This window comes from Trichomycterus rosablanca, chromosome 8, assembly GCF_030014385.1.
Source record: "Trichomycterus rosablanca isolate fTriRos1 chromosome 8, fTriRos1.hap1, whole genome shotgun sequence".
NCBI lineage: Eukaryota > Metazoa > Chordata > Actinopteri > Siluriformes > Trichomycteridae > Trichomycterus > Trichomycterus rosablanca.
This window is the reverse complement of record NC_085995.1, coordinates 25413492-25440378: the sequence shown is the minus strand read 5'-3', so window position 1 is coordinate 25440378 and position 26887 is coordinate 25413492. Positions and strand designations below refer to the sequence as shown.

At 40.0% G+C, this 26887-nt stretch overlaps 1 protein-coding gene across 1 annotated transcript in view; it reads left to right on the top strand.

Moving 5' to 3' along the window:
* The window catches only part of fat2 (FAT atypical cadherin 2), an 81148-nt gene that overhangs the window by 5941 nt on the left and 48320 nt on the right, over positions 1-26887 (top strand). The window contains exons 2-9 of the mRNA XM_063000612.1: positions 2732-6022; positions 7117-7428; positions 13862-13920; positions 15397-15708; positions 15863-16073; positions 22786-22925; positions 23273-23548; positions 26671-26881. Coding sequence (XP_062856682.1) covers positions 2761-6022; positions 7117-7428; positions 13862-13920; positions 15397-15708; positions 15863-16073; positions 22786-22925; positions 23273-23548; positions 26671-26881 — 4783 coding nt within the window. The 5' untranslated portion in view covers positions 2732-2760. The remainder of the gene's footprint in view (positions 1-2731; positions 6023-7116; positions 7429-13861; positions 13921-15396; positions 15709-15862; positions 16074-22785; positions 22926-23272; positions 23549-26670; positions 26882-26887) is intronic.

Below are 26887 nucleotides of genomic sequence, written 5' to 3'. Positions count from 1 at the left end.
ATCCAACATAAATAGACCAGCCCTGACCTGTCCTATTTAGGGGAACACTCAAATCACACATTGGATCTCAATTAACAAAAGATTCAAGTTAAAAATCTTTACTGATATTGAATTGTGTTATTTGTTGAGAACAAAATAGAGTAACAACTGTGAATGGAATCATCAACCCATTGACGCCTGAATTAAAATTCTGAAATCGCAGGCTAATCAAAATAGCATCAAATTTATCATGGCAACTCATATTGTGACTTAGTGGTGTGTAGGGCCCCCACGTTGACTGTATGCACTCCCGACAACATCTAGGCATGCTCCTTATAAAACAGAGGACGGTGCCCTGGGGGAGCTTTTCCCAGACACGTGGCGCTACTTGCCGGTGTCGGACAGTCTGATACATAACATCGCAGAGGTTCTTAATTGGATTCAGGTCTGGGGAACATGAGGGCAAGTCAATGGTATCAATGTCTTCGTCTTCCAGGAACTGCCTACACACTCTGGCCACAAGCGGCCGGGCATTATCCTGCACCAGGAAGAACCCCAGGCCCACAGCACCAGCCTAAGGTCTGACAGTGGCTCTGAGGATTAAATCCTGGTACCAAACAGCAGTCAGGGTACAATTGGTTATCACATGGAGGTTTGTGCAACCTTCCAAGGATATGCCTCCGCAGACCGCCAATGACCCACCGCCAAACCGGTCATGCTGGATGATGTTACAGGCAATTCAAATTAAATGTAGGAGTATTACAGTGTTGCATTGGCAGCTTTATCTTAAGTTTTCTCCCTGAATTAAGAACTATTTTTCTATCCATTTCTTGCTTTTAAAAAGATGCGTCAGCAGCACCATAATTTACTGGGTGTGGTGTTTTCTGCCTGATCCTATACATAAAGCTTAATTTTCAGGCTCCAATGTCACATTAAAGCACAGAGCATTCTGCCATTTTATTGGGAAGACATTCAAATTGTATTTCGCAATACTTTGTGAGCATGGATATGCTTTTTTGAGGGTTTGATTCCTTACAACTCTTCCATGAAGGCATGTGATTGCACCATATTGTACATAGTTAATCCATGACCATCTTTTCAATTGCAGCCATTGACATTTGCAATTCAGTCAGAGTAACACAGTAATAGATTTTGAGGGGTGAATTGACTAATTTGGTGCATTGATTGAATGTTCAGTGCCTCTGAGAAGATCATTATCCTTCTCCAGATATGTTTTGTCTCCAGATATGTTTTGTCTATGATTGGCTTATTTCAAAAGCTTGTTTTAGACTAGTTATTACAGTACTAACAGACCTCACTAGAAAATGATATGGTAATCCTTATGAAGTAGTTGAAACACTTCAGCCACACATTTCTTAAACAGGCATTGACTATGAACAGATTCAGTAAGCTGGCAGGTGTAGCATGAGATCAGATCTATTCTTACAGTTACAGGGCGTGTATATATGTATATATTTAAATGTCACAATTCCCTTTTTCAAATGGTAATAAACTGTATTATTTTATTTGAAACAATGCATATAGATCGACTAGAAACAAAAATTAAATATTGTAGATGATTTACTTGTTGAATAGGTTTCTTAATGTCACATATTTTATATAAAAAATAATCTAATAATTAAATAGAATTGTCAGCTGTTCATGCTGTTCAGACACTATAAAGGTACCATAACCAAATAGTGCAAGTTAACCTAAGGCAGAGTAAATTCAGGCGCTGAATACTGGTTGATTTCCTTGGAAAATGCAGACAAAAACAACAACAGGTTTTTTAACTTAATTCACCATGTGAAAAGCAGACTTAAAAAGAACCGGTGTGTCTGAAAGAGTGTAAAGGTGCTTTGCAAAGTTGCACAATAAAATTTGCTTTTGTCAAGACATGTTAGAACAGGAGATCACATATTTGCCAGTGGGCTTTCACTTAGTGGGCAACGCAAACTGAACGTGTGTGTGTGTGTGTGCGTGTGTGTGTGTGAAATAAGTATTGTAAACTATGTTAAATACTTTAAACATACACTGATCAGCCATAACATTAACACCGCCCCCTTCTTTCTACACTCACTGTCTATTTTATCAGCTCCACTTACCATACAGAAGCACTAAGTTCTACAATTATTAAGACTATTTCTCTACATATCTTTTTAGTCCACCTTGTAGATGTAAAGTCAGAGACGATCGCTCATCTATTGCTGCTGTTTGAGTTGGTCATCTTCTAGACCTTCATCAGTGGTCACAGGACGCTGCCCACAGGGTGCTGTTGGGTGGATATATTTTTGGTTGGTGGACTATTCTCAGTCCAGCAGTGACAGTGAGGTGTTTAAAAACTCCATCAGCATTGTTGTGTCATCCAGTCATAACAGCACAACACACACTAACAGAGGTGGTCCTGGGAGAGTCCTGACCGTTGAAGAACAGCATGAAAGGGGGCTAACAAAGCATGCAAAAAAACAGATGGACTACAGTCAGTAATTGTAGAACTACAAAGTGATTCTATATGGTAAGTGGAGCTGATAAAATGGACAGTGAGTGTAGAAACAAGGAGGTGGTTTTAATGTTATGGCTGATCTGTGTAGGGAACACAATTCTGCACATTGTAATACATTTACTAATAATTAACTGAATTTATCATATTAAATAATAAATAAATATAAATTACATATTTAATAACAAAATCAATGTATTTGAAGCCATGATTCAACACTCACACAATCATCTCTCTATACCTTTTTTCTAGAACTGAGGGTCCATGTGGAGCCAATAAGAATGGCCTTGACATACGGGGCTAAACTGCTTGGCATCATAACAGTTCTTCTGCACGTAGCCAGATGCCAGAAGAGCCTGGAAAAGGACAGTTCTCCTCTGAGATTCACCCATCACCTATATAATGCCACTATATATGAGAATTCTGCCCCCAGGACCTACGTTGACAGCCTCATTCGAATGGGCATTACAGTTACCGATCCCCTCTGGAACATCAAGTACAAAGTTGTCGCTGGTAATGAAGATGGCCTTTTCAAAGCAGAAGAAGTACACATAGGGGACTTTAGCTTCCTGAGAATAGCAACCGGCAGCGGGAGCTCGCTCTCTCCTGTCCTGCTCAACCGGGAGGTTCGAGATACCTACACGCTTACCGTCGAAGCTACAGAAAGCACGTACGAGTACCAAGCCAAAACAAAAGTCTTGATTCAAGTGCTCGATAAAAACGACCTGAAACCTCTTTTCTACCCTGCGTCTTACAATGTGGTTCTCAGAGAGGACACCCCGATTAAAACAAGTGTGGTAAGAGTGAGCGCGACGGATGCTGATATTGGCAGCAATGCTGAGTTTTATTACTCCTTTACCACTAGATCGCATCCGTTTGCAGTGGATCCTTGCACGGGTACCGTCTCACTGGTTAAAAGGCTTAATGCCAGCCTGAGAGACAGGTATGACCTGACCATTCTGGCAGAAGACAGGACCAAGAAAATTTCCGGAGTGCGGAAGTTTGGAAACGTCGCAACTGTTGTTGTAACTATCGAAAAGGTGATTGATAATTTTAATCTGACCTCACTGATCACTCTGGAACCCCTTCAAACAGACAGAGAAAGAATGAGTATTGGTGTCAATGTTGAGCCTAACGTGAAGACACGGGTTTCCTCTGTAAGTATAGTTGCCGGGGATCCAGAGAAGAATTTTGACATTATTCCGTCAGGCTTCGGGAGTAATGACTTTCAAGTGGTCTCAACAAAATGGATTAACTGGTCACACAACACATTCGGATTGAATATCTCTCTTCAAGCAAAGGATAAAAGCAGCCCCCCTTTGCTATCACCACTTAAGAACATCCATATCCCTGCACAATTTACGTCCCTGAAATTTGAGCAGAATTTATATCAAGTTAACCTTAGTGAATTTTCCCCTCCAAAAACCCATGTTGTTAAAGTGTCTCTGGATCATACTTCAGCAAATGTCACCTACCACATCAGAAGTAATTCAGACAGTCAAAACTTTAAAATCAATCCAAAAACTGGCATTATTATTACTTCAGAGAAGTTTGACTTTGAAAAACAGTCTCATTATGAGTTTGATGTTGGGGTAACTCCTGGTGAAGCTGAAGCTCATCTCATAGTTACCATCATTGATGAGAATGACAATGCTCCTAGATTTACTTCACCCTCATACCAGACCGTTGTGCCTGAGAATGCCCCGATAGGAACCAGCATCTTAAGCATTTCTGCCGTTGATCCGGACAAGGACAACAATGGTTTTGTGACCTACGCACTTGCAAACACAGCCCCAATACCTTTCGTCATAGATGCACTGACAGGGATCATCTCAACCTCTGAAGAGTTGGACTATGAGCTAATGAAAAGGAGGTACCACCTTAGGATCTGGGCTTCTGATAGTGGCAGTCCTTTTAGCCGTGTCAGTGAGTGTGAAGCCATCATTACGATGACCAACGTCAATGACAATGCTCCAGTTTTTGATAAAGGAGCATGCAACGTCTCAATACCTCAAGACTTCAAAGCCGGAAGCAGCATTGTTGATATTTCTGCGGTCGATTTGGATGAGCTGGAGCAAATACGGTATGCAATCGTGTCAGGAAATGAAGATAAATTATTTGCCATTCACCCTGTCTCGGGAAGCATTACTCTCGCTCGTCCTTTTCCCCTAGCCACCTTGAAGAGAGGAAGTCTCTGGTATACCCTGAAAATAAAAGTAACTGATGGAAAATATAGTGCTGAGGAAACTACCGTCACTGTGCATGTTACAGGTCAGGGAAAGAAAGTCATAGCAGACTGTCAGGAAACTGGGGTGTTCAAGCAGTTAAGAGAGAAGCTTATTGAATCAATGAAGCCTGTCCTTACTGCCTCAGAGGATGAGACCTTCTCTGATGTCTACATAATCAATCGTCACTCTCCAAAGTTTGCTCAGGACATTCCGAGCACCATCGACATCAGGGAGGACTTCGCTTTTCACAAGTCCATTCTACACTTTAAGGCCACTGATAATGACAGTTCATTTAACGGCAAACTTGTCTACGCAATTTCAAGTGGGAATGAAGACGGATGCTTTTCGATAGACATGAACACAGGAGAATTAAAAATAATATGTGCGCTGGATAGAGAAACAAAAGCATTCTATATTCTCAACATAACTGTGTATGATTTAGGCATTCCACAAATATCTGCATGGAAATTTCTTGCCGTCAATATTCTGGATGCTAATGACAATCCACCACTATTTTCTCAACCTAGATACGTTTTGAGAATTTCTGAAAACACGGCCATTGACAAAAGCATATTTAAAGTCCATTCTGTAGATTATGACCAGGATGACAACGGAATCGTCAGGTATACCTTGTTAACTTTTACAAACCTATTCAAAGTAGATGAAACCTCTGGAGAAGTAAGGGTGGCTGGACGTTTGGACAGAGAGGCTTTCCCCAGATACGACTTAAAGATTGAAGCCAGGGATCAAGCTAAAGAGGACCCTCAGCTTATCTCAACAGCAGATCTAGTGGTTGTCCTAGAAGATATAAATGACAATCCACCTGTATTTGTGCCCAAAGTCTACAAGATTAAAGTCCCTGAAGATGCCCCTGCAGGCACAGTGTTATTATGGGTTGAAAGCTATGACTTAGATTTGGGCAGTGGCGGCCTCATAAGCTATAATCTGAAAAACAGTGTGTCGGGGACCTTTTTGTTAGACTCGTCTACAGGATTACTCACTCTTGAGAAGGAACTGGACTTTGAAAATAAGAAGTTTTATAACCTAACTGTTCGAGCTGTAGACCATGGAAGCCCAAGGTCCCTGTCATCCTCTTGTTTCGTAGAGGTGGAAGTGCTGGATGTGAATGAAAATCTAAATAAACCACTGTTTAGCAACTTTGTATACAATGCTACCGTTCAGGAAGATGCCAAAGTTGACACTCCAGTATTGACCCTGACTGCACTGGATAAAGATTTGGGGAGAGATGGAGTGGTCAGATACTACATTCATGATGGAACAGGACTTGGTGTCTTTGTCATAGATGAAGAGACAGGTAGGTTTAATACTCAAATACTCTACCCAAATATTCCCAGTTGGTTAAAAGAACCATCAAATATTTACCTACTGCATGCTAACTGCTTCTGTGTGGCAGACACTCTCAGTGTCTGAAATTGTATCAACTGTGAGATGCTTTGAATAAAAGTATCTATCCAATGTATAAATGTTAATGTACATTTCAATAAGAAATACACTGATCAGCCATAACATTAAAACCACCTCCTTGTTTCTACACTCACTGTTCATTTTATTAGCTCTACTTACCATATAGAAGCACTTTGTAGTTCTACAATTACTGACTGTAGTCCATCTGTTTCTCTGCATGCTTTGTTAGCCCCCTTTCATGCTGTTCTTCAATGGTCAGAACTCTCCTAGGACCACTACAGAGCAGGTATTATTTGTGTGGTGGATCATTCTCAGCACTGCAGTGACACTGACATGGTGGTTGTGTGTTAGTGTGTGTTGTGCTGGAGTTTTTGAATATAGTGTCCACTCACTGTCCACTCTATTAGACACTCCTACCTAGTTGGTTCACCTTGTAGATGTAAAGTCAGAGACGATCGCTCATCTATTGCTGCTGTTTGAGTTGGTCGTCTTCTAGACCTTCATCAGTAGTCACAGGACGCTGCCCACGGGGCGCTGTTAACTGGATATTTTTGGTTGGTGGACTATTCTCAGTCCAGCAGTGACAGTGAGGTGATTAAAAACTCCAGCAGCGCTGCTGTGTCTGATCCACTCATACCAGCACAACACACACTAACACACCCCCACCATGTCAGTGTCACTGCTGTGCTGAGAATGATCCACCACCTAAATAATACCTGCTCTGTGGTGGTCATGTGGGGGTCCTGACCATTGAAGAACAGCATGAAAGGGGGCTAACAAAGTAGGCAGAGAAACAGATGGACTACAGTCAGTAACTGTAGAACTACACAGTGCTTCTATATGGTAAGTGGAGCTGATAATGGACAGTGTGTGTGTGGAAACAATAAGGTGGTTTTAATGTTATGGCTGATCGGTGTATAATATAATAATAATATATAATATTGATAATATATGTATTTAAAACTGCATTGTTCTCTATTTCAGGAGTTATTAAGGTGGCAGACACTTTGGACAGGGAGGCTGTACCACACTACTGGCTGACCGTGTATGCCACTGATCTGGGCACTGTCCCCATGATGTCCCGGACCGAAGTGTATATTGAGGTTTTGGACATTAATGACAACCCCCCTGAGCCGTCTCAACCTATCTACTTTGCTTCAGTCCAAGAAAATCTGCCCAAAGGCACATCTGTTTTAAAAGTGGACGCTACTGACCAGGACAAATCCTCTAAGGGGAAGTTAACTTTTCAGATCTTGGATTCTCAACGCACGTATTTTAACATCAACTCAAAAACAGGTATTTTGAATATTTCTTTTTGCTTTGTGTCTTACTGTTATAGGTAAAAAGTAGATAAAACCTCCCAAATTACCCAGATTTGTAATTACTCATAGAGTGTGGTCTGATCTTTATCCAGGTTATATTATTGGACAAACAAATCTGCATCTAGACAGAAAGCATCTAAATTAGGAATGTAATGATACACTCTACCCACGATGCAATGTGACTCACGATATGATTTTTTCCCGATTTTTTAAACAAAATGAAATTGAAGACAAATGACAAAGTTTTTATTATTTCACTAAAAAAGAATTATAAAATACTGTATTTGTGCTTATGTTTTATTTATCTAAATAATGAATGACCTTTTATTTCTGAGGTAGGTACAAACTATGCCAAACAATGCTGCACATTTCCTTTTTTGTGTAAAAAAAACCTGATATGAAATAAATCCCACATTAAATAAATAAATGAATAATACATATAAATATAAATAAATCTGGCCGAAAAATTCCGAACCTGGCAACCTTGTAGTGACGTCAACCAGGCGAGGTGAATAGCACCAGTGCCCTCTGCTGTTTAAAGTAAATATTGATTCATTATACATGTTTTGAATCGTTACATGTGTGAATCGATTTTTTACCGTCTTGTGGTGCATCGTTACATCCCTAATCTAAATGTTCTGAAAATTGCACTTTATGGTTTGTGATGGCTTTTGTAGAACCCAAAAAATAAATTAGTTTCATCAACGATGGGAAGCGAATGCTCGGGTGGCACAGGGATTCGAATCGCATAAGGGCTGTTGGCTGCTCAGGCATCTACATAGACATGAACGGCTATGTCTGAGGAGGGCATTGTCAAACAGCCCAGCCATTGGGAGGTACACTCTCAGTGCCTATCACAAGCCCAGATAAAAAAGAGGGTTGTGTTTGGACGGGATCAGGTAACAATTTAGAATATTAACCCAATTCAGATGTAAATGCATTACTTAAAGAAGACTGTTCATTGCACACACAAATCAGCAGCTACAGGAAAGGTTCTTGCCAATTAAATACCATGGTTCACACATCTTTCACAGGGTGCATAGTTTGTTTGTTTGTTTATTAGGATTTTAACGTCATGTTTTACACTTTTGGTTACATTCATGACAGGAACGATAGTTACTCATTACACAAGATTCATCAGTTCACAAGGTTATATCAAACCCAGTCATGGACAGTTTAGTATCTCCAATTCACCTCACTTGCATGTCTTTGGACTGTGGGAAGAAAACCGGAGCACCCGGAGTAAACCCACACAGACGGGGGAGAACATGCAAACTCCACACAGAAAGGACCTAGACCGCCCCACCTGGGGATCAAACCCAGGACCTTCTTGCTGAGGTGACAGCGCTACCCACTTAGCCACCTTGCCACCTCACAAGCTAAATACTGTATGATTACATGTATTCTCAAAATACCTGAAAAATACGGTTAATAGTTAAAATGTTTTGTCTGTTGTTGTGACTTAAATGAAGATCAGATCACATTTAACGAGTAATGAATTCAGAAATACAGTTAATTCCAAACTGTTCACCAAGTTTTTCTTGCAATTGTGTTCTTCATTTGATGTGGTACAAACCTTCATAATGACAGGTCTTGGCAGCAGGCAGAGAAATAACCTGCAGCAAATGACAATTCAAACAAGTTCAGGCACAAACTAGGTGTAACCGAGGTGTGTTGCAAAAGGAACAGATGCTAAATACTAACTGCTTGAAAATATCTGTCAAACCTTTAATGTAAGACCCCTGAACACAAAAGCTTTAAAAGGGCTTATTTTAAACCAGTGACTACAATGCAGGTTAGTCAAAATCTTTGAAGTGTGTCTCAGTAAATTAGAATGACATTAGCATGCATCACAAGCTTGCACTTGTCACTTCACAGCTTCTTAATTTGTTATTGCTTCATTAGCTTTACCTCAGACCAACAAGCGTCTGTGATGTGCAGCTTTAAGATAAAAGTACTGGTCATGTTATGACTGCCTTGTTGAGGTGATAATGTTAAGTGCTGTTTGCATTGTAGTATGAACGCTGCACAGTGCTGATTGCTCTCTTTGTAATGCTAATGTGTTCAGTTGAAAGATCATTCCTCAACACTGAGTCTTTGAAAAATCAATTGAACTATCAGTCAAATTCTGTCATATACGGTAATAGCAAAACAATATAATCCTGTCATATATAATCTATAAAATGTAAAATGCCTTTATTTGTTATATATACAAATGTACAGTACAACTAAATTTTTTCTTCACATATGCCAGCTTGTTAAAAAGCTGGGGTCAGAGCACAGGGTCAGCCATTGTACGGCACCCCTGGAGCAAAGAGGGTTAAGGGCATTGCTCAAGGACCCAACAGAGGCTGAATGGCAGAGCTGGGATTCAAATTCTCAACCTTTCAGTTGATAGCTCAAAGCTCTACCCATTAGGCTACCACTATCCCTAGTCTATAAAATGTACATTAATATAAAATTAATAATTATGATTCTAAAATTTGCATTTTTATTTTTGTATTAAAACAATACAGAACTTTGTCTATACTTATTGGGTGTGTTCGAAAACCTAGTGAGCTGCCTTGCTGTCTTACTGCCTACATAGGCAGCTGACTCAGTAGAGAGGATTCTAATAAGTCATCGACTTATAAGGCAGGTTATTCGAACGCACTACTTAGACAGCGATTCCATCGGGTTTCGCTTACTAAGCTAACACAGTTCTTGCCATTCAAACCAGTTGGATGAGGTGGCACAGCGCGCTAGCATGTCAACTAACATCTCCCTTCAAGTTATGTTTCTGTGAGAAAAATGCTGAATGCCGGGATTGCCTTGATCACTAAGGATGCTTTCAATGCTCACTCAGTCTTGAGTCAAAATAACGTAGAATTTTTTAGATGCCTAACTAGACAGCTTATTAAGGCATCAAGGATTTCGAACAGCCTCCTTCTCTGGAGCGTGCGTAGGATGACGTTAAATGCTGTCTATGTAGAGAGCTCACTAGCTTTTCGAACACACCCACTGTCTATAAGTATTATTAAAAAACTTTTTGCATATCATATTTTAATTCATTACATGTCCATTTTTTTAGTCACATAATGCTGCACAGTTTATATTAAGCTTGCATTGGCAGTTGTAGCCTAGTGGTTAACGTACTGGACTAGTAAGCAGAAGGTCACTGGTTTAAACCCTACCACTGCCAGGTTGCCACTGTTGGGCCCTTGAGCAAGGCCCTTAACCCTAAATTGCTTAGACTGTAAGTTGCTTTGGCGTCCGCTTTATGCCAAAAATTTAAATACATTGCTCGAGTTATTCTGAATTACAAGGCTCATCTATTAAGTAGTTTGCACCTGGTTGGTTGGTTGTTGATAGATATAAAAAAACAGAAATAGCACTTCTACAACTGTAAAAAACGTATTGTGAACCCAGTATTGTGAGTCGTATCGCATCATGGGTAGAGTGTATCGTTACATCCCTAGTAAAAATAATAAACTTTAGCCGCTCAGGTGGCGCAGCGGTAAAGTACGCTAGCGCATCAGAGTTGGGGTTTCGAATACATTGTATCGAATCTCAGCTCTGCCTTTCCGACTGGGCTGGGCAGCAGCATGAACAACGATTGGCTGTTGTTCATGGTTATAGGGTAAGAAAGTCGAATCAGAGGTCCTCATAACTGGTGCAACTGCGGCCCCTGCTGGCTGACTGATGGCGCCTGCACAGGGCTGAGGAATAATGCTGATCGGGGTGTGGCTCTCCATACACAGTGCCCGTCAGTGTATGAACTCGACGCGTGCAGGTGAAAAATGCAGTCTGTACTGACAACGTGTATGTCAGTTGAGAGACGAATCAGTATAGAGGACGCAATCAGGGTAATTGGACACGACTAGATTAGGGGGAAAAAAAACTTTAAAAAAAAAGAAAATTGTTTAGCTAACGATCTCTAAAATGTGCACTTCTTTACATTGAAGTACAGAAAATAACACTGATTTAATTATGCCATGTAGGTAACAATCTATGCTTTATGATAAATTGTTGTATATATCATAAACCAAAAAACTGTGTTTCACAACGACTGTTTTAAGCCCACACGTTAAAATAATTAAGAGAAAAAGACAGACTTCTGGTAAAGACTACAAAGACCATCAAAGCATCAAGGATATTAAATGGTTGATGAAACATGCTTGCTTCAAAGTAGAATCTACAGCATGTGTCAATCGTCAAGACATTTTACTGTGCTTGCTCAGATCTGTTCCTCAGGCAAAATGAGCCCGAGATCTTTATACCTCCATGTTAGAACAGAGCCATGATGAACATGACTCATTTCCACAGAGAGCACTCTGACTAGGATAACGGCTTTCACAACTTGGTGTAGCTATTCTGTGTGATTTAAGATAAGATTAATACGTACAACTGCAAAAGGCAAAAGAAAAGGGTGGTTTAATGTGTAAAATTCCAAAGAATACTTGGCACATAAATGTCGTACACTGATCAGCTATAACATTAAAACCACCTCCTTGTTTCTACACTCACTGTCCATTTTATCAGCTCCACTTACCATATGTAATGGACTGTAGTCCATTTATTTCTCTACATACTTTTTAAACCTGCTTTCACCCTGTTCTTCAATGGTCAGGACCCCCACAGAGCAGGTATTATTTAGGTGGTGGATCATTCTCAGCACTGCAGTGACACTGACATGGTGGTGGTGTGTTAGAGTGTGTTGTGCTGGTATGAGTGGATCAGACACAGAGTTTTAAAATACCGTGTCCACTCACTGTCCACTCTATTAGACACTCCTACCTAGTTGGTCCACCTTGTAGATGTTAAGTCAGAGACAATCGCTCATCTATTGCTGCTGTTTGAGTTGGTCATCTTCTAGACCTTCATCAGTGGTCACAGGTGCTGTGCCTTATCCACTCATACCAGCACAACACACACTAACACACCACCACCATGTCAGTGTCACTGCAGTGCTGAGAATGACCTGCCACCCAAATAATACCTGCTCCGTAGTGGTCCTGGGAGAGTCCTGACCATTGAAGAACAGCATAAAAGGGGGCTAACAAAGCATGCAGAGTCAGAGTCATTACTGTCAGTAATTGTAGAACTACAAAGTGCTTCTATATGGTAAATGGAGCTGATAAAATAGACAGTGTACTTAGAAACAAGGAGGTGGTTTTAAGGCTATGGCTGATCAGTGTATGTCATAATAGTCTTGTCCTGTGCAGAATGATTAAAACAAGACCAACAAGACTAACCAACCAACAATCAAACTAACCTTATTTATATGGGAACAGAGAAGTCAGCATCTGTATTTACATAGGTAAAGAAAAAGAAGAATCCCTTTATTTGTCATTTATACATATACACTTGTATAGTACAATGGAATAATTTTTTCTGCATATCCCAGCTTGTTTGGAAGCTTGGGTCAGAGCACAGGGTCAGTCACTGTATGGCGGCCCTGGAGCAGACAGGGTTAAGGGCCTTGCTCAGGAGGCCAACAGTGCCTGTGTAGCAGAGCCTGGATTTGACCTGACAATGTTCCTACTGATAGCCCAAAGCTCTACCAACTAGGCTACAATGATATAGTACTTATTACTGCGCCAAATTAATAAACTAAGGTCCACAAAGAACACAGTAAACAGTGGTTATCATTTTTACAACAAAGAAGTATATATTTTTTATTATTCTGTAACTTAAAAAGGACAATTTAATCATTGACATCTCCTTACTTTCATAACATACATGTCATTTGCAAGAATATGTACAGCTTTACTTTTGACTGTAGGGAAAACTGTATACTACTGTATACTTCTGGATGTTGTTATATCATACAAAAAACATCAGTGCTAAAACTAGTCTTTCCAAAATGACATCTGCCTAAACACAGAGTTGTCAAATCCCGGCTGAGTTTGAGTGCTGTAAAAACAGAAGCCCCCCCACAGATATCTCCCTCCCACTATTTCTGCAGAAACGACAGCTTAAACATTTATAACCGTGGTTGTAAACTGCTGTCGTATTTTATCTTCCCTCAGCCAAGAATCTGCTATTGCAATTGAAGACTCACCTAACCTGTCACTTCACACTCAGCTATAAAAGGCTTTCTTACTTAAAATACAGTTATTTAGGGCGAGTTATTTGTTCACACATCTCAGCCTCCATTGAGCTCTCAGCTTATGTACAGTTAGATCTTTACAACTAGCTTTTATTGACAACTGCAAAAGTGGTCAAATACTGACCATAATAAAGAGGGTGAAGAGTAACTACGTCCGAGAAGCTGACCTTGTGTAAACAACCGAGCTAGATAAACACTGAAAGTAAAACTGTGGGAAGCGAGAGTAAAACTTCATTCAGTAGTACACAAACAGGTGTGCCGTCCATCTGAGTGTCATGCTATTGATTACCCTTTCACTCTATCTGTGTTTGCTTAGGTGTGATCAGCACTCTCTCAGCCCTGGACCGAGAACAAAAACCAGAGCACATTATTGAGGTGAGCCCACCCTGTTTTTTAGCTTGGAAAAGTCCAAACACCTTTTTTATTGATTGTTGAATGTTTTGTATGCTTTAAAAGATTTACATGGCCAAGTTCTAAACTTAAAATTAAAATATTCATTTACATACATTTAAATTACATTTAAATATGCTAACATCTTCAACCTTTTATAATAAGTAATTTTAGATAGTTTACAGTTAAAGTTTACAGCTTTACCATTTAATAATATACACTTTTCCCAATATATCCCAAGTTTCTGGCTTATATGCCTTGGTAACTGTCATCAGACTTTAATTAAAGTAACTTTAAGTGCAAATACACAGATGAGCCATAACATTAAAACCACCTCCTTGTTTCTACACTCACTGTCCATTTTATCAGCTCCACTGACCATATAGAAGCACTTTGTACTTCTACAATTACTGACTGTAGTCCATTTATTTCTCTACATACTGTTTTAGCCTGCTTTCACACTGTTCTTCAATGGTCTGTTCTCCCACAGAGCAGGTATTATTTAGGTGGTGGATCATTCTCAGCACTGTAGTGACAATGACATGGTGGTGGTGTGTTAGTGTGTGTTGTGCTGGTATGAGTGGATCAGACACAGCAGCACTGCTGAAGTTTTTAAATACCGTGTCCACTCACTGTCCACTCTATTAGACACTCCTACCTAGTTGGTCCACCTTGTAGATGTAAAGTCAGAGACGATCGCTCATCTGTTGCTGCGGTTTAAGTTGGTCATCGTCTAGACCTTCATCAGTGGTCACAGGACGCTGCTCACGGGGTGCTGTTGGCTGTTTTTGGTTGGTGGACTATTCTTAGTCCAGCAATGACAGTAGGTGTTTAAAAACTCAAGCAGCGCTGCTGTGTCTTATCCACTCATACCAGCACAACACACACTAACACACCACCACCATGTCAGTGTCACAGCAGTGCTGAGAATGATCCACCACCCAAATAATACCTACTCTGTAGTGGTCCTGTGGGGGTCCTGACCATTGAAGAACAGCATGAAAGGGGGCCAACAAAGCATGCAGAGAAACAGATGGACTACAGTCAGTAATTGTAGAACTACAAAGTGCTTCTATATGGTAAGTGGAGCTGATAAAATGAACAGTGAGTGTAGAAACAAGGAGGTGGTTTTAATGTTATGGCTGATCGGTGTATAATACATACACAAATTCTGAATGCTAAAGCAATCAGACACAAAAATATAATTTAATTGACTATTGAATATTTAAATGACAGCCTTCCTTATTTCATCTAGTAAAAATGTAATTAGGTCTCAATCTGTTTATACTTATGTATGCATACTTTTCCCCCCAACTAAAGTCTTTGATCATTATTGAACTATTGTACTTCATGTAATCATAAGTGGCAAATCATGGATTGTAGCTACAGATTACATATATAAAGAAAAAGCATGCATATGTATTATTAAACTTTATTACCTTTGTAAACCCTGTTTTGTAGGTGATCGTATCTGATAACGGTGCTCCTGCGCTGCGTTCTACGGCCACCGTGGTCATTCAGGTGCTAGATGAGAACGATAACAGGCCTCAGTTCAGTCACAAACTCCTTCAGGTGAAACTGATTGAACAACTTGACACAGCACAGCCTCAGGAGGTCTACAGGATGATTGCTCGTGATGATGACGAGGGGCCTAACGGCATGATTACCTACACCCTGGACGACAACAAAGAGGGACAGTTCGAAATCCACTCTGAAACTGGGGTAGTGACTGCCAGGGGAGAGTTTAGATCTGGAAACTACAGCATCCTAACGGTAAATAAGAATGCTGATTTGATGCTGCTCTTAGAGCTGATATTCTTAAAAGTTTACTTATTAAACATAATTCCGTCCATAGAATTATAGAAATATTTCTTGAAAATTCACTTTATTTAAATTTAAAATATGCACCATTTCTGTTCTGTTCCAGATAAAAGCCACAGACCATGGCAGTCCCCCCAAAACGTCCAAGTCACGTCTGGATGTAGAATGGTTGCCAACACTGGAGCCCAGTTCGGTGCCACTGGCTTTTGACGAGGAACATTTTACCTTTGCAGTCATGGAGACAGACCCTGTCACTCACATGGTAGGAATCATCAGCACCGAGATCCCTCAGAGCCTCCTCTGGTTTAACATCATCGGTGAGTACACTGCGATGATCATCCTGCCTTTGCTTGCAGGATGACTCGGTTACCATAAACAAAAGAGCTTGGCATGAACACAGTACAGTGTTTTATTCACTATAATCCTGTATCTGTGAACATGCCAACACTGGCAAAGCAAAGATAAATAAAAGTGCTTAAGAAGTATTTACTTTACCCAGAAAATAATAATGCAATGCTTTTTACGGCTTACGGTATTCAGTAAGGGTGGGAATCACTTTCTTGTTTATACTACATTGGAGAGGATTTAACACAGGTGTGACATGTAAAGCAGGACAATGTAAGGCAGTAAGAGGAATTGTAATTTGATCTAGCAATTATTAATTCTTTCAGTCCGATCATGAATAATCTGCATCACAAAGTCCATTAAATGGCTGAGTTGAGTGACACGATGGTACATCAACAGGTTGTGCAGTTGCTGCACAGGATTAATTACTTGGCTACTGATCACTGTGTGTAATTTGTTAGACATTGTTTTCCTTCCAATTCCTAAAAGCATGCAAGCAGGTGGATTTACTACTCTAAATGGGCTCTAAATGTGAAATAACATAAATTAAGTACATAGTGCCCTGTGATGGCTGTTCTCAAGAAGAGCTCTGGATTCATCCTGGCCCTGACCAGAATAAAGTGATTACTAAAAGTTAATAAATGTAAAAGAAGCTTTTAAAAATATTCACAATTAGTCCTCTTAATTAGATTATTAATTTTATTTATAAATTATATATATATATACGTATATATATATATATATTTTTTTTAAATGCATTTTCTCCCCATTTTCCTCCTGATTTAGCACACTCAATTTTGTCTTCCACTGCTGAGAGATACCAGATTGCATCCAAGTAGAGCACGTCGCTGTACACACCTCTTCCGACACGTGTACAGCCCTCCTCTTCTCGCCCCTGCATTCTGCATCTCTTCCCCCAATCAGGGTCATTATACAGCGTATGAAGACCCACCCACCCACACATAGTCCAGCCCCCACCCTGCAGATAAGATAGCCAATTAGTATCTGCTGCAGGTACTGACAATTATGCCCGCCAGATGTCGCCCAGCCGACCGGTGGCAACACCTAGCTTTGAACCGAGGAGTTCAGAATCTTGGTGCTGATGTGCTAGCAGAATATCCCGCTGCGCCACCTGGGATAAATTATATATTTTTATTTATAATTGTAAATTTAATCCTGATAAGGGTTACTGTGTGTCAGGTGCCACTCTGAAACACTGGATGCAGGGCAGATATACAAGTTATTTTAGTGCCACATCTTTCCTTTTTCGTTTTTATGTTGATGTGTTGGAAAAATGGGTGAGCATAGGAATCTGAGCAATTTTGACAAGAACCAAATTGTGATGGATAGACGATTGGTGTCAGAACACATAGTGCATTACAGCATTCTGTGTATGGGGCTGCATAGTCACAGACCAGTTAGAGTACCCATGCTGACCCTTGTCCACTGCCTAAAGGATGTACAATGTGTACCAAATCTGCCTGTTACACACTGTGCTGCCAGTGGAGGGAAACACAGGTCAACAAGCACTAGTTCTATACAAACTACATGTTTCAGGGGCTTTAGATCTAGCCTCTATACGGGAGTTGGCACTGTTTACACAGAATTCTGGTGCTAAATTAATGAGAAGGTTCACATGCAGGATCATTCATTGGCTATGATAGAAAGGTGTCAGAACACATAGTGCATTGGGGGGGGGGGGGGGGGGGGGGACAAACTTTACAGTGTACACACGAGTGTAATTACAATATTTCAATGTTTTATTATAAAAAGATTTAACAATCTGAACGTCAAACATTGCTTATCTTGTCTGATCTATAATAAATACGCATAAGTATAAATGCATGTGTATCAATTACACTTTAACACAAACATTAACACAACATTTTGGCATTGTACTCTCTCTCTCTGCCCACACAAAACAGAATAATAGCAGGCTAAACACTTCAATATATTTCAAAAGTTAACTGCTTAGTTTATAGTTACAGATATTTCTTAAAAGTGTATGAACGTGTACGATTAGTTATGCCTGTAATCCAGAATTAAGTTCTATACCGTAACAAAAAATATGAATTTAAATGTTCATGTTGCGATGACGGTGATGTAAAGTAATGTTAAAATAATTCAAAGTCCAAACATTTGAGTGGTTAACGAGGACGCTACTTTAAATGTCACACAACCGCCGTGCAAAACACGAGCACGGAAACGGTACAAATCCGATCTATTCCCTACACACTCGCTCCCTACGCCCTATAGTGCGCTTAACTTTCTTAAAGGGCCAGACAATATATTTTATAATTCACATTACACGACAGGTGAGACATTCTTTTTTCTTAATATAGCGCTATTATTTAGGAAAAATTGTTCTTACATAGGCAGGAAAATCTATGGCAGACAAGAGTCAGAACAGCGGATTGGGCGTAACGTTATTATTACTGTTTGCTCCTTTTTCTCAACACTTGTGCTCGATTTACACTGAAGATATATTTAGTAAATAACTACATGTCCGCGCATGCACGCGCTTGTGTTCATTTCCGGTTGAACTGATAAAAAATGTTGATTTTGAAAAATTAAAAGACGAGCCGTTTATCAGTTTCTGCTTGTTAGCACACAGCTAACGCTAGCCAGTGTGGCTCTTCCAGTGTTGCCAACTCCTCAGTAAGGAAAGTAGCTATTGGCTGTCCTAAAAGTCGCTAGAAGTCGCTAAATGACGTCATCGCCTAATTTGCATAAGGTCCATTTGCGTGTAATCGACGCTGTAGAAGAGAGGAATAAAGTGGGTAAAAAAGAAACACCCTAAATATGTTTAGAACTACAAATAAACGTTCTTCTGTTGATTCGTGGTTTGTTTTTCTTTTTTAAGACAACACTGAGCTACGCTGGGGAGGGTTGCCAGATTGCGACAGTAATTTTCTGCCAAAATGCATGAAAAACCACCCAAAACACAGGATAAGCAGATGATGTTTAGCATTTCACAAATAATAAACCAGTTAAACCATCATGACCTACAAATTAATATCTTAAAATGCACAGATCAGTAATTATACATTATAAAGGACAAATTATTTTTGCTTGCATGTCTTTGAAGTAGCCTACCATGTTTGTAAAATGTATTATTTATGATAGGACACACAAACCTTTGGAAGTAAATGAGAGTAAACTTGCAAGCAATGAAAGTTTAACCTCTCGTACATATGAGAGGTTATATGTACGAGACTTGCTTTCCTTCATATTCAACTCAAATCACTTGTCTTACATATGAATCAGTGTATTGATGGGCGTGGCAACAATGTCTTGGACTGGAAAGAATAACCTGTCAATCAAACTTTTGACAACGGGTTGGATGTGGTGGGAGAAGGTAGACCTATTTATATTCCACCTGCTTTAGAAAGCAATAGTTTTTTTTAATTTACATTTTAAGCCGCCAAAATGATACAAACCAGCCCAAATTTTGTCCACCTGCCAAAGTGTTTTTCCCTGCCAATTTTCAACAAAATCCGCCCCTTTTGGTGGAAAACCGCCCAATCTGGCAACACTGACTGTGATACTGACCGCCCGTGAGTGCTTTGGGACGGTGGAGGGACTCACGGCAGGACCCGCTGCTCGTTGAGGACAGTAACTGCAGAACAATGTGTTTTCACGTTCGAGTCTCCAAAAGTCTCCAATAACACCAGAAAAAGTCGCTAGATTTGTCGCTAGTCGCTTTCTTGAAAAAAAAGTCGCTAGAGGGGTCTGAAAACTCACTAAATATAGCGACAAAGTCGCTAAGTTGGCAACACTGGGCTCTTCACTCGTCTCTCTGTGTTATCACCAGTGAGCACCCCACAGCCAATCAGCGAGCTCCAACCGCCTACCCCTCCCACCCCTCCCTTACTGTGGATGCGCGCATGTCCTAAAGTCTCAGGGTTCAAGGTAAACCTGAAGCAGAAATTTGGCGCTTCACATTTAAAAAATACCGTCACCATTTTTGAATACCGTCACTATTTTTAAATACTGCGGTATACCGTAATACCGTCATACCGCCCAACCCTAGAGTGTACCCATGCTGACCCTTGTCCACTGCCTAAAGCAGCATTTCCCTACAACCAACTACAGCTTACAGGTTGAGATAAGCCTTGTGAGCAGATAGTAAGAGTAAACTGGTATGATCAAGGTTGACCTGTTGATCGGGTATGGAAATGTGGGATGTAGTAAAGCATGAAAGATTGCTGCCTATGGTAAACTCTTGATTGATTGCAAAATGATACAAGGCTTCAGTTGATAAGAGGAAGTAAGAATAAAATATTTCTCAATATGATTCCACATAGTAATATTTTCCTATGTTGTGAAAATGATTCAGCATGCAGCATACTATTATGTTTAAATATAATTTATTGTCCTTGCCAGTTCCCCAAAGCTAAATACATTAATCACTCAGAGTAATACTGAGTCACTGAGTGGCAGAACTTTCACTTAGCACCTACATCAAAATGAACTGATGATTAGAAAGCCATATTGATCATATTTATTTTTTGAAAAACTACTGTGTCTTCACTGTAGGAGCTTAGATTGGTAAACATTTGAAGGCGCCAATCTAATAATTTGAAACTCTGTGTTTCTTTAGAAAATCTCTTAAATCTGTAATCAGTATCAGTTAGCATTAGATACAGCTTCTCACAGGTGATGGATCAATAAATGAATAATTTTATTTTATTAAATAAAATTTCTATGCATAAACACATTAAAATGCTCTAAACTGATAACAGTAGAATTAATAGACAGAAGCTTCAGGTGTAGCTTTTCTAAAATTAAATCAGGGAGCCTTCAGAAGGTGGATTTCTTAATAAATACCATCTGCCAAGCAAGCATGAGTTTACCCCTACTGACTGAGGTGTCTGTTCTGAGTGTGCACATGCCAAAAATGTCCTTTAAAACAATTGCATTGTTTCTATTTACTCTACAGCCTGTTCTTAATGGTTATGTTGCACCAATGACAATATTTATAGAGCTGATTTAAGAATTGCTTTAATTGCCTATCAATTTTACAAATTTTTATTTTTTGGAGTAAAATGAGCACTTTCTTTAAGAACAAGCATAACACTGTAAAAACTACTATTTTAATATATTTTTATTTATATTGAATTAATTTTCTTTATTTATTCAATTATTTAATTTATGCATTTCCCCCTTTTTCTTTAATATATAATAACCAGTTAGTCTTCCGCTGCTAGGGACAACATGTCCAAGGAAGATATATTTGCCCGACAGTCCACCGACCCCCTCTTATTCAGCTGTACTTTGATAGCTTTGCACGTTAGGCCAGTCTCGCACACGGATAGTCGTGCACTGATCTCCTTGTTCCTCAACTTCTGTTACAGGCACCTCGGGCTACTAACCACGGTTCTTACACAGTGTTAAACACCCCACCTCCCTTTTTAGTCTGGTCTTTTCCCACACAGCAGACTAGTGGCTAATTTTGTCTGCTGCAGGCACTGTCAACTGTGCCTGCTAGGGACACCCAGTTGACCGATAGCAGTATTTCATTATCATGTGGATAGATAAACTAATTTTTAGCAGACTTGCATTATACCTTTTTTTTAGTAAGAAAAGAAACACCATATTACTCCAAGAATAATAATTCATACTAGCTGTAAAGAGAAGATTATGCTTGGCTGCCCTGAATTCCAGAATTGTGTACATGGCCAACTAAGATTTCTATACAGCCAATTTGGCCACAGCATTTTTTAAAGTAACAAAACTTTAAAAGCACATTTTTACTAATGGCTGTAATATTTTAATGCAACATTGGTGCATACATATGATATGAATACCTTTCATTGTATTTGTATCAGAAAAATTGCAAAACATAGTTAATCTAATAGGGTGGCACAGCAGTAAATAATATTAGCCCTATACTGCTGGGCTCTAGGGTTTGAATCCCGAGCAATGTTGTACACTCATGTGTCTACATGCAGACATGATTAGCTATGTCTGCGGAACAGGGATGGATTGCCGTCCTGTCTGGGGTGTGTTACTGGATTGTGCCCAGTGATTCCAGGCAAGCTGGACCTTCGTGACCATGACCAGAATACAGCAATTATAAAACATGAAAATAGAATGAAGTGAATCATTCTGATCATGCACCCCTAATGTGCAAGTCTGATCAGTAGCAACAGAAAATTATCTCTACTGATGGTATTTAACATACACTTTTAAGCCTATACTGTGGATGTTAATACAGCTGTTCTGTAGATTGCAACTGTAAGTGTTAAAGACAAGATCTGACCATGGCATATAAAAATCATTGGAGAATTTTTGGTCATTTAAATGGGTATAGGATGTTCTAAGAATTGTATAACAGTGCTAAGTCATCACTTTTGGTGGATTAAATCTACATGTTGGATCATGTGCTTTTACATGCCAATGGAATGTTCACCTTTGCCTTTTGTTACAAATATTTGCACTCTTCATGCAAGAGTTGCTGCCAGTTAAAGGAGTTGGTTGTGGACAATACGTAGGCCTATAAGTCAGTTGAAAAGGTTTTGTTTGGTTGGAATACCACCTGCACCTTGTCAGGATATTTTATGCTATCCACTTAGATATACGGTATGTTCATGCATTGAACCCATGAGAGATTTTGACAGTTCCACTTTAGATGACTTCATTTACACACAGGTGCTAACTAAAGCTGGTGTCTTCTTTAAGGCGGTGATAAAGACCAGGACTTTGACTTAGAGAAGAACACAGGTAGCATTGTAATCGCCAGACGCCTGGATGCTGGCAGAAGATCCAATTACAATCTGACCATCAGTGTAATGGACGGATCTCAGACTATAACCACCCAGGTAAGATCCTGTGTACAGTATGCTTCGATGCTTTAAAGATGATTGACTTGAACATACATTCTTTCCAAAACGGGAGCGTAAAGGGATTTCAGAAAGTCAACATGTAAATTTGCCTTAGGCAGCAGAAATTTGTTACATGAACTTTATGCCTTTCCTAGTCATTTAAAAGCACATCAAAGCATGTGAACATAGCTAAATCAATCTTTACAGGGAAGGACTATATGCTGAAAACTTCCAGGTCCTGAAACCTCCCACTTGAAGGCTGTTAAATGCCATTGATTGAATGTATCATGGATTCTTTAAACAAATCAATGCGTTGCTAAGGGTTTTTTTTTCTTTTCACCCAGGCATACATCCGAGTGCTTGACATGAACGAACATCGACCTATGTTCTTAAAGAGTATGTATGAAGTCAGAGTTCCAGAAGACACAGCTACATGGAAAGAGATCCTGCAGTTTAGTGCCCGGGATGCAGACACCAACAGCAGGATAATCTACTCCATTCACAGCAGTCTGAACCCAGAAAGTCTTAAATATTTCCACCTGGATCCAAAGAGCGGAGTCCTGGTTCTAACCGAGCAGCTGGACTACGAAGCTATCTCCACTCACAGTCTCACTGTGATGGTAATTTACTAAACTACAACACTACTGACTACTAAACTACTGGTTAAATCAAGACCTTGTACACATTAATACATAAAAACTTCTTCTGTTCCGTCTGGGCTGGGCGGCAGCATGAACAACGATTGGCTATTGTTCAGGGTTAGGGCTAAAAAGTTGGATCATAGGTCCCCCTGCTGGCTGACTGATGGCACCTGCACAGGGCTGAGGAATAATGCTGATGGGGGTGTGGCCCTCCGTACACAGTGCTCGTTGGTGTATGAACTCGACTCATGCAGGTGAAAAATGCAGTCTGTACTGACTGTACGTGCCGGAGGGGTGTATGTCAGTTGAGAGGCGTCCTCAGTCAGCGGTGAAGGGTCGAATCAGTATAGAGGACGCATTCAGGGTAATTGGACACGACTAGATTAGGGGAGAAAATGGGGGGGGGGGGGAGTGGGAAAAATTATTGATTAAAAAAAAAATCTTCTGTTTATCATCTTCATCTTTTGCTTTTCTGATCTCATTTAGTTGCATTGTTGTGTGCCATTGGTTTTAATAAAAAGGCTTTTTTTTTAAACTGTAAAACCATGTAATCAAACCTGAATAACTAATAATAAGCTTTTTCTTTCTCTTTACAAAGGCATATTTAAAAAATGCCATATCCAGTAGTCTGAATCAGGGAAAGCAATGATTTACATGATGTCTATTCTGGAACAGCATTTTTAAACAAACTATAGTGCATATTTTTGAATTTAAAACAAGCTTCTTTGCATTGTATTGTAAACTGGCCAAACCAGATTTTAATGAAGGTCTGTTGTTTATGCCAAGATCACACTACACGACTTTCCAAGTCGTCAGGTCACTGTACAGTTCACACTACATGACTGGATCTCTTGTAATCCTGAGTCTTTCAAGTCGGTGTGACTTTCACACTACATGACTGATTGGCGATAGGGGGTTTCTCTCTACACAATCTATCACCAACTGGAAACGCAGACGAGCTTCTCTGGTCTCCCAAACTACGTTTTGTCACAAAAACAAACGCAAGAAGTGACGAGGGGTTTAATGATACCACGTCCAAAAATGCACGTCAACAAGTAGCGAGCGAACAAAGTTTGTGCGCTGATGTGCAGCGTAAAATCAAGGAGTGAAAACAAATGAATCCGAGTGGATTTGGCTACAAGAACAGTGTGGATTGTTCTATAGTGAGTATTTTTTGCAATGCAACGTTGGTGTTATGTTTTGTAGAGAACGAAAAGGTCAGAAATACTGTAAAACTTGTGTGTGTGCCCCTGTCTCACCTTTTTACAACTCTGTATCACACCGTGTCTTGCGTTCTCATTGGCTGTTCGACACCACACTCATTGCCAGTTGGGTGACTCAGATCCAGATATTTGACATGCTAGATATTTCTCTTCGATTCGCTTGGATCGAGTTGTTGAGTAGTTTACACATAGCGATTGAAAGCCGAGCAAACGCAGAGTTGCTACCGAGCCGGCAAATCTAGCGCCGACCAGTCGGCGAGCGAAAATCAGGGCAAAAATTGTGTAGTGTGATCTAGGTATTACTCTAAAACACCAGAGCTGGGATCTCGAATAGATCGTATCGCCACATGAACAACGATTGGCCTGTTGTTCAGATGGGCGGGACTAAGCCGGATGGGGTCACTCTCTCTCTCATGACTGGTGCAATTACGACCTCTGCTGGCTGATTGATGGCACCTGCACAGAGATGAGAAAAGAGTGCTCTCAGGGTGTGTCTCTCCGTACACAACGCAGAGCTGCACTGCACTCGTCAAAGTGTAGGTGATAAGATGCATACGGCATGCTGCCAACGGAGGGGGCAGGGGTTAGCTTCGTTATCATCAATCAGAGCAGGCATTGGTGGAGAGGAAGCATGACCCGCTATAACTGGGTACACTAAAAAAGGGGAGAAAAAGGGGAGAAAATGCACAAAAAAAAAAAAAATAAAAAATAATATATATACTGTATACTGTATATGTAAGAATGATTCTGAGAAAGGTGAGGTCAGTCCAGAATTACACGGGAGGAACTTGTCAATGATCTCAAGGGAGCTGGGAGCAGAGAAATGCTGGATATGACCCCAAGAACACCATCCCCACTGGGCATTTCTCTGCCTCCAAACACGGCGAGTGGAGTTGATGCCAAAGAGCTCAATTTTGGTCTCATCTGACCATATCACATTCTCCCAAGCTTTCTCTGAATCATTCAGGTGTTCATTGGCAAACTTCAGACGGGCCTGTACATGAACCTTCTTGAGCAGAGGGACTTTGCGGGCACTGCAGGATCTCAATCCATTACGGCGAAGTGTGTTACTAATGGTTTTCTTGGTGACTGTGCTCCCAGCTCCCTTGAGATTATTGACAAGCTCCTCCCGTGTAATTCTGGGCTGACCTCACCTTTCTCAGAATCATTCTTACCCCACCAGGTGAGATCTTGCATGGAGCTCCAGAGTGAGGGTGATTGACTGTGATCTTGTATTTCTTCCATTTTCAAATTATCGCACCAACAGTGGTCTCTTTCTCACCAAGCTTCTTGCTGATGGTCTTGTAGCCCATTCCAGCCTTGTGCAGGTCTACAATCTTGTCCCTGACGTCCTTTGATAGCTCTTTGGTCTTGCCCATGGTGGTTGAGAGATTTGAACGGAAGAAACTGATTCTGTGACAGGAGTCTTTTATACAGGGACAGGACTAATTTGTGTGCCTCATGGGCACATAACCGGTCTGTGGGGGTCCGAATTGTTGCTGGTTGGTAGGGGATCAAATACTTATTTCCCTTAATTAAATACAAATTAATTTATAACTTTTATTTAATGTTTTTTTTCTGGATTTTTTGTTAATATTCTGTGTCTCTCTGTTAAAATAAACCTTCCATAAAAATTATAGACTGTTCAAGTCTTTGTAAGGGGGTATCAGCAGGGGATCAAATACCTATTTCCCCCACTGTGTATATATATATATATATTTTTTCTTTGTGCATTTTATATATATATATATATATATATATATATATATATATATATATATATATATATATATATATATATATATATATATATATACTGTATATACTGTATATATATATAAATAAAGGACAATTAATAAGCCTTTAATCTTTATGCAGGTCCGTGATCAGGAGATCCCAGTAAAGAGGAACTTTGTAAAGGCTGTGGTGCACGTAGAGGACTGTAACGACCACATACCTAATTTTATGAGTACTCATTATGAAGGAGGTGTTAGCAACTTGGCGCCAGTTGGGACAGAGGTGCTTCAAGTCAAAGCTTTGGATAAGGACGCGGGCAGTAACGCTAAGATTGTCTATTCTATTAATTCAGGTAAGA